Source organism: Folsomia candida, unplaced genomic scaffold (genome assembly GCF_002217175.1).
Source record: "Folsomia candida strain VU population unplaced genomic scaffold, ASM221717v1 Fcan01_Sc014, whole genome shotgun sequence".
Classification (NCBI taxonomy): domain Eukaryota; kingdom Metazoa; phylum Arthropoda; class Collembola; order Entomobryomorpha; family Isotomidae; genus Folsomia; species Folsomia candida.
Genome location: NW_019091206.1, coordinates 4,174,886 through 4,186,121, shown reverse-complemented (window position 1 = coordinate 4,186,121; position 11,236 = coordinate 4,174,886). Strand labels below are relative to the sequence as shown.

At 43.0% G+C, this 11,236-nt stretch overlaps 4 protein-coding genes across 6 annotated transcripts; 3 read left to right on the top strand and 1 right to left on the bottom strand.

Annotated features, from left to right (window-relative positions):
* The first annotated feature begins 123 nt into the window (after positions 1-123).
* On the top strand, positions 124-4,420 carry LOC110855855 (protein bunched, class 2/F/G isoform). 3 transcript variants are annotated; one of them, XM_035856827.1, is made up of 6 exons: positions 124-452; positions 1,155-1,329; positions 1,404-1,496; positions 2,200-2,305; positions 2,450-2,577; positions 2,704-4,321. In XM_035856827.1, exons 2-6 carry the CDS (start codon positions 1,225-1,227, stop codon positions 3,985-3,987), a joined length of 1,716 nt encoding a protein of 571 aa, XP_035712720.1. In that variant the 5' UTR covers positions 124-452; positions 1,155-1,224; the 3' UTR covers positions 3,988-4,321. The 3 variants fall into 3 exon arrangements, with proteins under 3 accessions (XP_035712720.1, XP_035712722.1, XP_035712721.1); XM_035856828.1 differs by lacking the exon at positions 124-452 and adding an exon at positions 749-1,018; XM_035856829.1 differs by lacking the exons at positions 1,155-1,329; positions 1,404-1,496 and having other exon boundaries at positions 126-452; positions 2,704-4,420.
* Positions 3,994-6,380, bottom strand: LOC110855871 (DNA primase small subunit). The gene is made up of 9 exons (XM_022104265.2): positions 6,191-6,380; positions 5,892-6,090; positions 5,654-5,781; positions 5,396-5,523; positions 5,244-5,317; positions 5,008-5,173; positions 4,736-4,941; positions 4,462-4,607; positions 3,994-4,397 (listed from the first exon to the last, which is right to left on the bottom strand). Exons 1-9 carry the CDS (start codon positions 6,291-6,293, stop codon positions 4,366-4,368), a joined length of 1,182 nt encoding a protein of 393 aa, XP_021959957.1. The 5' UTR covers positions 6,294-6,380; the 3' UTR covers positions 3,994-4,365.
* A 75-nt stretch (positions 6,381-6,455) lies between these two features.
* LOC110855993 (uncharacterized protein F21D5.5) lies at positions 6,456-8,822 on the top strand. Its single transcript, XM_022104433.2, has 7 exons — positions 6,456-6,791; positions 6,851-7,224; positions 7,351-7,920; positions 8,019-8,174; positions 8,251-8,382; positions 8,469-8,527; positions 8,607-8,822. Exons 1-7 carry the CDS (start codon positions 6,659-6,661, stop codon positions 8,746-8,748), a joined length of 1,566 nt encoding a protein of 521 aa, XP_021960125.1. The 5' UTR covers positions 6,456-6,658; the 3' UTR covers positions 8,749-8,822.
* A 136-nt stretch (positions 8,823-8,958) lies between these two features.
* LOC118437647 lies at positions 8,959-10,419 on the top strand. Its single transcript, XM_035856835.1, has 2 exons — positions 8,959-9,913; positions 10,022-10,419. The coding sequence occupies exons 1-2, from the start codon at positions 9,861-9,863 to the stop codon at positions 10,362-10,364; spliced, it is 396 nt and encodes a 131-aa protein (XP_035712728.1). The 5' UTR covers positions 8,959-9,860; the 3' UTR covers positions 10,365-10,419.
* Positions 10,420-11,236: the final 817 nt, after the last annotated feature.

The following is an 11,236-nucleotide window of genomic DNA, read 5'->3' as shown; positions in this document are numbered from 1 at the left end:
TGCAGTGGAGAATGTAGAGAGCGAGAGTGAAACTGATTTTATGAGTCGACTCCATCCGAATGGAATTTCTCCAGAGTTTTCGGCCAAGAACAGAAAGGGAGATCGTCGAGCAGGAGTGCAGGAAGATGCAAATAATGCCTTCACGCGTTCGCTCTAGTACACAGGACAGCCTACACTTCCGCTTAAATACTTTTTCTACAGCAGGCTACAGCGTTTCTTATATATTATTAACATTGCTGAGCCTTGTCTTCCTAGCGACTGCCAGCCACATTGTTGTTGATCTATCTCATTGTCAGGCACTGGTGGAGGGAGAAAGTGAGATTCGTCAGGTGTACAACTGCCTGGAGAAAGTCGTCACTTTCCCCTCGCGCAGAGAGACAGAGACAAGCTTACAACAGCCGTCGTCCCCTAAGCTGAGTTGAGCACTTGTCCATCACTTCGGCTTGACGGAGGTATGGAAATCATATTATTTTCTGTCTGCATGTCATTGAACTATCGGCAAACTCCCAACCCAGCTTTAGTGCTACTAATTTCCAGCAGAATACTATAGCCAGTCTTAGGATTAGTTATTTAAGCGGTGGATGACGGCAGTATCGCAATGTGAACAACTGAACTTTCTCCACACATGTGGATCCTTTGTTGGAGGAATAGGCGAAGGGGCAAGAGAAAGTGGGCCCCTATAGCAATGACGGGAAGGCCAAGCTGCATATATTCTGCGTGCATGTTGGCTGAGCTCCCCCTTTTCTCGGCTGGTATCCGCAGGTGTGCAGTGCAGCATGTGTGGCAGGAAAGTGGTGAAAGTGTTGACTTTCACCCGATATCAATGAAACAGCACATGGTGTTTGGTCAAAAATCTAAATATTTGGGATCACGCAATGCCAACCACTGCTTCCGCCACCAGAATTAGTATAATCTGCATTGTAAACCCTAACACCTGCTCCTGCTGTGTACTTGCAAACCGCTACGCATACTCCCATAAAATCGAATATGCGATGGAGGAATTACTAGACCTGGATAGGTACGTGTAAAGCGAAGAGAAAGAGCATGAGAGGGAAAGTTGACAACACTCAAGCATTATAGTAAACTTTGTACATATGCCACCACTACTTGCAATAGTACTTTATATGATTGTAAATAAGCACTTTTCATTTCAGAGGCAGCAGATGAGCTGTCACGATCTGCAAGTATTCCCTCATGCAGACCGTAATTTAGACGCCCTTTGTGATGGCAACTTCCCCCTCACTCTCGCCACCCAATGGGGCGACCCCACCCAAGAATTTCAATTCTGCAGCTGCCAACAGTCTTTCCGAACTTGCTCAGAGTGTCAAGGTAGGTGTGATTCCAACAAGGAATACAGTTTTTCGTCACCTAAGCTAAGAGAAAACGTGTGTGTTGATCTGCAGGAGAAGGGATTGTGGATTTTTGGAGAGTCCGAGTCCAAGCGGAGGGTGATCAAAATTGAGAAAAGGGACGGCTCCTATGGATTCACTCTTCAGGCAAGTGCATACCTACCGCTAATCCCCGATAAGAACAACACCAAAATTATGTATTTAGGCTGAATGGCACATTTGGCAGTAGTATGATCGACTCGTAGGTCGTCAAGCCATAGCTCGGACTATGCATAGTCCGAGTATGCATATTGTGAGTAAATCAAGTAAATGGTCATAGTGAGAAATACTGAGAATGAGACAAGCGTCTCACTTTCCTCGTCCACAGAACTCTTTTCTCTGACTGACAAGAGATTGGAAAGGCAGGTGTACGTAAGCATAAGTGAATAAATATTGTGATCTGTACGTAGATTTACTTATGCAGGCTCCTTTTGCGTATCGTTGAAATACAATTTGCGTTTCATCGTCAATAGCGCAATTTCTCCAGACGACGGTCTCCAAAGTTGTGTACTTCTGTCGCAGTTATTTGCGACAGTCTATTTTTGATCCCTAACCCGTGCTGCATCATTCCAATGCGTGTGTACGACTAAAAGGATGTCGTATTAATCGAGCTGGTGGAGTTGCAGTTAAAGTTGAGGACAGTAATAATGTGGTTGGGTTGTTGGTGGATCGTCATCTTGAGGAAAATCCTCCTCGGGTTCTCCGCTCATCCAACTCTGCCAAGATGTTTAGCATGCAGTTTAGAAGGCTGAATTGAATCTGTATTTTAATCTGGTGATGGCAAGATTGTGAAGATTTGTTCTGGTTTCAGAGTTACGGGGTGCGTTACAAGCACGGGAATCGAGAAACAGATTTCATCACCTACGTCAACGCTGTGGAGAAGGATGGAGCTGCATTCCACGCTGGCCTCCGAGAAGGTACGACATTTCACTTCCCATTACGCTGCCTTTCAGGGGTCAATAATTGGGCTGACCCTGCTGTCTCTTAAAAAATATATTACACGGGCCTGTTAAACCTTGCATCGGCTTCGTTTGAACAGCAAATTGATTAAATGTCCACAGGGGATGTCATTTTGTCGATAAACGGTCAGAACATGGCCCGAGTGGAGCACAAGTCTCTGGTAGCCTTCATACGACAATGCCCTACCAACCTGAAAATGATTGTGGTGTCGGATGAGCGGGCTCGCAAGGTACAGGCTCATGCATTAATTAATAGATAATTCTGTGACCTCGACCATGGGAGAGATCAGTGCTATCAAATTGGAATACTCCAAATTATCTAAACGGGTGTTTATGAATGGGCGCGACGTATGTAGGTTGAGCTGCACATGCGCTATGTTCACCTGCAAAAGAAACTTCAGGACAAAATGAGGGAGTTGGACGAGTTGAACAAGACGGAGAAGGAGATCCTCCTCGGCACCTTTGATGGTCACAGCGTTGACCTCGTGGGGACCTCATGCTTCAACGACCCCTCCTCCAGCTCTTGTTGCTTCTGCCCCACCAAACCAAAAACCTTTGCTCTGCTGGACGAGAGCAAGGAGAAGTCTAAAACCATGGGTGGATCCACAAAGTCTCGCAACAAGGACCTCTACTACGAATGTTATCGCAAGTCGCAGAGCACCAAAGAGCTCCACACCACAGACTCTGGTGATGTCACTGCCACCACAACCACGATAGGATCCATAGTTGGGATTCAACCTGCCAAGAAGGCGCAGAGTGGGGGAGAACTGTCCACCCTACCCAGCTCCTCTAGCTCTTCGTACGTCGTCGGAGTGACTCCTGGTCCAAATTTCAACGCCACTCCTGTTGTTGCTGGTGGTAATAGCAACGCTGGACGCTGTCATCATCACCACCACCATCATCACAATAATGCTTCGTCTACACATCACCAAGCCAAAGTAGGGTCCACTCCTTCCACATCAGCCGACACGGGAGGACAGGGCAGCAGTTCAAAGCAGTGGGATAACTTGATGACGACAAAGTCCTTTGGGGGTTACGGTTTTGGATTTGGGTATGGATACTACCCATCTAAACAGGGACTAAGTGAGCATCATCACTTTTCTCACCCACACCATCACAACCACCACACCCACTGCAGCAACCATTCTCACTACTACTACAATGGAGGTAACAATACCAGTAGCAATAACAAATCATCTCAACAACCTTGTGGTGGTGGTGCCAAAATGTTGTCCAGACGGTCCTCTGCGGACTCGACAACTTGTCATGTTGGAGGTGAGGGCAGCAGCAGCACTCGAGCCTTTACCAACTACACGACGTACAAGATGGATGGGACGACTCGAGTGGTGGCTCGAGTGACGATGGGCAATATTGAGACGTCATCAGGAGCGTGCACTAGAACTCTGCCCTCCACAGCGAGGTCCTCCTCCAGCTCCCGTCAAACGCCCGATGCGGTGAGCTTCCTCGAGAAAACGCTGTCCGATTCCAGCCTGAACAGTGAGCGCCACAAGGACTTTCCGAAGTCCATTAGCTACTTTAGCAAGAGCAGCGAGGCTGATGGCCATTATTCCAGTGATGATGATTACGAGGAATATGCCACGGAAGCCAGTTTTGGTCCTAAAAACGATATATACGTATAAAAAGTATAGTTTAAACTTTAAATGTCTAGATGGTACTTTATTACGTATTTATTTACATATGTACAAAGTCTCTCTATTTATTGTTAGTTTGTGTCATAGTCTCTCTCTGCATACATATGTGTATGTACTTAACATAGTGCAACAATACTCAAAAGTCCGTTCATTTTTACAACCCAATAAGTTCAGTCACGTAATAAATGACGTACGTTTCTTGCATCGAAAACGAGGAAATATAGAATAGTGCACTTAAAGATAAACACTCGCACATAACTTATAACATAGTATTAGTTTAATTTAATACAACGGAATTACTTCACTCATGTTTATGTATGAAATACAATAGGAAACGAATGGTCTGAAATTTGGTGCGCAGCATTCTTAGAATAGTTCCTTGTTATTGTCACTCTTGTCTAAATAAATCAAAATAAATCATTATCGACTTGGTTTTGAACTTATAACCAAAATCATAATAACCTCTGGTTTCACGATCCTTTTCAAGCTTTTTAATAAAATCATTGAAAATTTTCATGTATGGAGCCATCTTTGTCTTTTTCCAGGTTAACACATTCACCTCACTTTCTTTGGCTTTATCATGCTCACCAATTTCATCCATGAGTTGACTGTAACACAAATTAAATTTTATTTGAGTGAAAAATCGTACTTGCAAAGTTCATGGTGAAAAATTATAAATTTTTGATTGCAACATTATCTGAAACAGATTATTGATGTTTATAAATACACTGCTTACGTTATGCTCGGCACATCCGTGGTTTTGAACTTGTCCACATATTTAGGATCAAATGGAACGCATACTTGACCAGTTTTTGGGTGGATGCAAAATGGAGATTTGAGCAAATGGTTAATTCCTTTAGACACGTTAACGTCAAGCCGTGGGTAGCAGAATTGCAATAGAAGTTCGGGGTGAAGTTGGCGAAGTGTTTTCTTTTCTTTTTTCTATAATATTCAGAGTGTGAGATTCTACTTAACAAAGAAACCAATTGGTAAAAAAGGATGCCTCACATTATCATTAATGTAATTGAAGACGTCCTCATATCTCGAGGCAGGATTACGAGCTGCCATTTTTACGTCGAGTGGAAGTATGTTAAAATTGGCTTCTGTATTAAATATATTTTGATCATCATCACAAATCTCTTTAAACATTTCGTCGATGATATCAACTGAGCGTCTGCAACCAGATAAAATTCATGAAAAAAAGATGACTTCAAACTTGATTTACATTAATGGAAACAACGTACTGAAGAAATGGATGGAGTGTTTCAGGGTTTGGAATTTTGACCTTTTTTGCCTGATTTTCACCGCCTTTTATCACCTAAAATATATATAATAGCGTAGCAAATAATCATAATAACAATTTTCATGTCGGTTTTTTGTTTTTCTTTAGCCTTACAGAAAGATATTCAATGACCGCCCCACGCCCATGACTGTCTAACTGTCTGGCAATCGTGTCAGAAATCCAACAATGAACCCCTCGTCGTCCCGAATACACCCACAACAAGTGCTTGAAGCCAAAATCATCTAAAGATAATAGATATACAATGTCAAACATACATGATATACAATGTACGTAGAATGCAGAGCAAATTACAGTAAGTACTTTTGGACAAAAACTGTTCATGACACGTCGTAAAGTACGAAATCTACATACCTCTCAAAGCAGCATCCAAAATTTTGACTGCAATGGCCAAAAATTTCCAACATTTCTCACACACCTTGGCTCCGGAACAGCAAGTTCGCACGTCATCATAATCCGTCAAATCTATATCTACTACGAATCTGTTTGTGAAATGCAATGATATAATTACAAATCTAATTGCAATTATAAATCGAGATGATTCACATCCACCCGAATGTCTTGATCCATTCGTGGGATGTTCTGAACTTACTCTTTCTCCACAGGCTGAAAACCCGAACTGCTATCTCTCGATTTCGGTTTCTGCGTGTACACTGCGCCAATGTCGATTTTTTCGGGATTTCGCCGTCTCAATTCTTTGCCAAATTCCTCGTTACTGCCGAAAGACTGGTAGCGGATGTAAACGTCTCCCATAAGGGTGAAAGAGAACTCACGTCGTGAAAAGTAGTCGGCTGTAGGAGGAGATAAAAGTACAAAGTTTACAGGGTCAACATTATAATTTCTATTAAAAAATAAACAAAAATTATTATATTGATTACGAGTTGTTCTTACCACTTCCATAGCTGAGCCACCGGTACATCAAGTCTGTGGGGAAGAGACGGTCGTAATACGGCTTGAGCAGATCGGGCAAGAGGGTTGGATCATATTCGCCCATTTCGACGACGAGTCTTGGTCGACACGCTTATGCAAATCAGGTCGGTCGTCTGACTCGTCTGTGATGCGGTGAGTTTGTTTGTGACAAAGTAAGAGTTGATTTAGCGGAATGCAGACCCGCTCTTCGCACGTACGGTTTCTCGTTGGCCATACAAATTTTCAACTACAGAGGGGATACGAAAGACAGGAATTATTGCAATAAACCGGCGAACACATGTTCTTGTTTGCAAAAAAATGATTCATTTTGAATGACTGACTATTATCCACTACAAGTCACAAGTTGTTGGGACTGGGACAGCAATATTAATCAGCCAACACTAAACATTCTCTTGTTGAAACGCAGTCAAGAAGATCATCAACATCATCATGAAATGTATTTTGAAACCGATCGACGCTTCTTCTTCGCTGACTCCAATAACCCTTGAAAATGGTCACAAAATCTGCATTGGGCGAGGTCCAGAAACCAAAATTACTACAAAACGATGTTCCAAGAGACAGGGTAAGTTTTAGACTCAACATTTGATAACTCAATAATTTATCGACATTGTCGGATTGCAGTGGAGCTGACAGCCAACTATTCTACAAAAATGGTCCACTTTCGTCAGACCGGACCAAATCACTCTGCCCTTAACGGGAAGCTAATTGGAATGGGGATTAAGGGGAAGGCTGTCCATGGAGACGTACTCGAAGTGATATTGGGAGACCTCAAATATCGAGTGTGCTTCGAAAGTGATGAAACTGACGAATCTTCCCGTCTGGCCGATGGGTCTCCGCAGAAAAAGATTCCAAAAATGTTCCTTCCTCGCAACTCTGCTGCCGATCAGTTCAAGAGAGACGACCTCCTACTCAACAATGGAGTGTGGGAGGTTAAGGGTAACAACGAGGTGGCCGTCTACGTCTTGGGGGACGAAATGAAGGAAGCCAAACCAAATGTACATCCTTGTAACATTACATAACATCATTCATTATATTGCAAAGGCATATATTTGGTTGTTGTTTTGTTTATTGTGTATTGTTTGCTGGATTGTAAATTGATTATGCATTTCCACTACAAAAAGGTGGCCGGATTCGACATGGACGGTACGCTAATCACCACAAAATCCGGAAAAGTATTTCCCACTGGACCCAACGACTGGAAGTTTCTATACCCTCAAATTGTCGAGTTTCTCCAAAAATTCTTCTTAGATCATCCCGATTTTAAATTTGTGCTGTTCACGAATCAAGCAGGATGTAAAGAGCAAAAGCAGATGGACATGATGAAAAAGAAGATTGAGACAATTTTGAAACAGGTTGGCGTTCCCGTCTTGGCCTTCGTTGCTCCAAACAAGAATAAGTACAGGAAGCCGTTGACTGGGGGATGGGACCTTTTTGTGCAAGAGTACAACGGTGGAGTTACTCCAAACTTGACGACTTCATTCTATTGTGGCGATGCTGCAGGGAGGAAGAAGGACCACGCCATGTCGGACAGATTGTTTGCACTCAACGTTGGAATCACGTTTAAACTCCCAGAAGAATTCTTCCTCAGCTCAACTCGTGTCCAGGAGATGAGTACGCCAGCATTTGAACCGAAAAAATACTTGGCAAATTGTCCAAACAACGATCACGTGAAGTTTGGTAAAGGTCAAGAGGTAGATATGTCAAAGTGCCATACACGAAATAATAGTGATGCGACAGAAATAAGGTCATGAACAATACAGGAACTTGGCTGAACTATTTTATTTTGCAGATGATTATTATGATCGGATTCCCAGCGTCCGGGAAGAGTTCTTTTGTGAAGAATACTATTCTTCCAAAGGGACATGTTCATATCAATCGGGACACTTTAAAAACACCACAAAAGTGTCTCTCCACAACGGACAATGCTTTGCAAAATGGTGATAGTGTAAGTTTCTGTGTGTTTGCTAGTGTTGATCTATTACTTCATGTATGTACTTGGAACTATGGCTTGTCCTGTCTAGGTCGTTGTGGACAACACTAGCCCTGACAAAAAAGATAGAGCAGAGTATATCAAATTGGCAAAAAAACATGGTGTTCCAGTTCGATGTTTCAAAATGAATGTAGATCACGCCCACGCATTACATAACAATAAGGTATCTCAATTTATCACTCGCACTACTTGTTCCCAATGAACTGATTGAATGAACGCATGCATGCTAAAATTACTTTGTTTCTTCAGTTTCGAGAATTGACAAACGCATCCCAGTCCGTACCTGCCGTAGCATACAATGTCTTTAAGTAAGTCATTATAACTGAAGCACTACAGGCTTATGACATATGTAACAACTAAGAATATACTCTCGATTGATACTTGCAGGGCACGATATCAAGAACCGGTGATGGAAGAGGGCTTCTCTGCAATTGTCCTGATTAATTTCGTGCCCAACTTTACCAACTATGACGAGTCCGAAAGTCAAAATAGAATGAAACTCTACAGCTCTTACTTATTGGAGAAATGACAACAGTTGTCGGTTGTCGGTGTTAATATGTCGGTCGGTGTAATAAATAAATCGTGTAATGATGAAAAAATGTACTTGATTGTTGCCAAATATCTTCACTTGCCATTGTTATGTACCAGCATTTTACTAATAAGTAATCCGTACTATTACACAATCAGCAAGGTAGTAGCTCATTGTGTTGCCGGAAAAGGGAATAGTCAACAAACATTGTTGGTTCAAAATAATTCTCCCGAATTGGGGCATTAATTTTGAGCAAGTTGCAACTTGTACCACATTGAAGAGAAATATTTATAATAAAATCCTAGAATGTGTTTATTTAAGAATAGAAGCACTGGAGGCATCCTAATCTTATTAAGCCTTCTGCTGCCCCTTTATGGGGTCAAAGCGCTCCCAGCAGAGAAAGCAGATCACCCCTCGTACATTTTGGTCGCCGGTATCAACAAATCTAAAGTATTTCGTGGCAAACTTTGTAATGTATTGGGCCATGACACCAACAGGAGGAGGAGGCGGCGGCAATGCTTCGTCACTAGACCCACCACCCACGACCGTCGCAGCATTCAATCACAACTCGACCATTCTCAAGCCGAAAGGGAAAGGGGGACAGAAGGACGACTTCTCCTTGAGACTCGTCGACTGTCTCCCAATCGTCAAGTTGTGCGCTCTCACCTCCATTCCCCCATCCACCTGTACAACATGACTTTTCCACTTTTAATTAGCATATGCTTTTATGCAAGATTACTGATCCACAATAAACCCGCAGGTTCGTTGTCTTGTTACAAACTACGGGTTGGGCCGAACCCAAGTGTAGAACGACTGACCTGACGGGAGGACTGATGGCCTTGGCGCAAAGGCTCACACTCTCCGAAGAGTTGGCTGACTTTGCGCTCCCAGGATATTTTACCTTCACGTACGTATCGAATATGTGTCCATATAGTTGCTGCATGCTTGGCTGGTAGCATGTCCACGCTGCTAAGAGGATATTGAGGTCGAGACGCGTAAATAACTGTACACATGCATGTTTTCTCACCATTTACTAATCTACCAGGACGCTCCTGACCCTGAAAATCGACCCACTCCTGGAACAAATCGCCTCCGTTTTTGCCGCATACTTGATGGTTGGAGGAATCAAGTGTTCCGCAGTCATGTATGCCTACCAAGGCGTTGGGTAACACACGATAAGCAATAACTTTCAACTTTTATATTCTCTGACTGACTCACTGATGGGGTAATAATAGCTGTGCATCACCATCATAATATTTATTACGATGCACAGGGTGACTGATTGCCAAAAAATGACGGGACCCTGGGATCAATATTACATGTCCCATCGCACCAAAAAAGCCACCGTTTGTGACAAACCGTTGACGACGGAATGGCTGCGGATGCAGGATTTCTTTCCAGAAGTCGACGTAGTAGGAAGTACCCTGGAATTCTCCGAGAATCTGTACGACGATGGGTTGGACACCCTCACGCCAACCGCATACGAGGCCAACACGCTCAACCAAACGGGAGAGAAAGGCAAGCCTAGTCAGCCTTCGTCCTCTTCCAGTGGGAGCAAGTGTCCCCCTGGACAAACGAAGGACGAACTGTCGGGAAAGTGTAAAAAAGGCCATTAGTAAACAAGAGTTCCTTGATCTGGAATAAGTAAATGATGAGAAGGCATTGACACATATAAATCTCCCATCAATCCATCATGGGAAGTGATGAAATGAAAGATCTGTGGAATTGCATGTCCATAAATTTAAAAGTAAAAAGTAACGCAATCCGACAATAAATAAATAGCTAAAACAGAGATTTCTGTGTATTTAATGACAGCAATCACTTTATTATTACATATATTCCTTCATTCGTTATACCTCCATGTGTACGTATTCACTTTATGACTCACAACGACTCAATCTTGCATTGCTTGAAACAAGCAGAGGGGATTGATTAGGAATTGTCTGTCTGTCGGATGAATTGAGGCGTGTAAAAAATGGATCTAGTTGAGAAGCCTTCGTATAATATAATAAATACGTATATTGCACACGTATCAATACCTTTTGGCCCATCACTCCCTCCCACCCACACCTTCGCATTATTAGCAAGTACGAACGGATCCAACAACCGGGATGACCCCAAAAAGCGTTCTTCTTCCCGGCCGCTCCTCCCGCTGCTCAACAATGACTTATATGGACGCACATCATTTCCTTCCTCATGCTTAATAAATGATGATTGTTGTCGAGTCGTGCATTCGCCTCATCATGAGAGAAATTTCAGGCTATCTATGTTTACTGTGGGTAGCAGCAGCGATGATGAATGTGATGATGAGTGATGTCAGCCAGTTCCACAGGGGTCAGAGCTGGGAGCAGTACGGCTGAAGAGCACGCTATTTGGCATAGAAAATGGAAATATTATACTGGCATCTGCGTTGAAGCATGAATTTGATCCCTGGATGCGTCAGGGTAGCAACATTGCATTGCTAGAAGAGATGTACAGACAACAAATG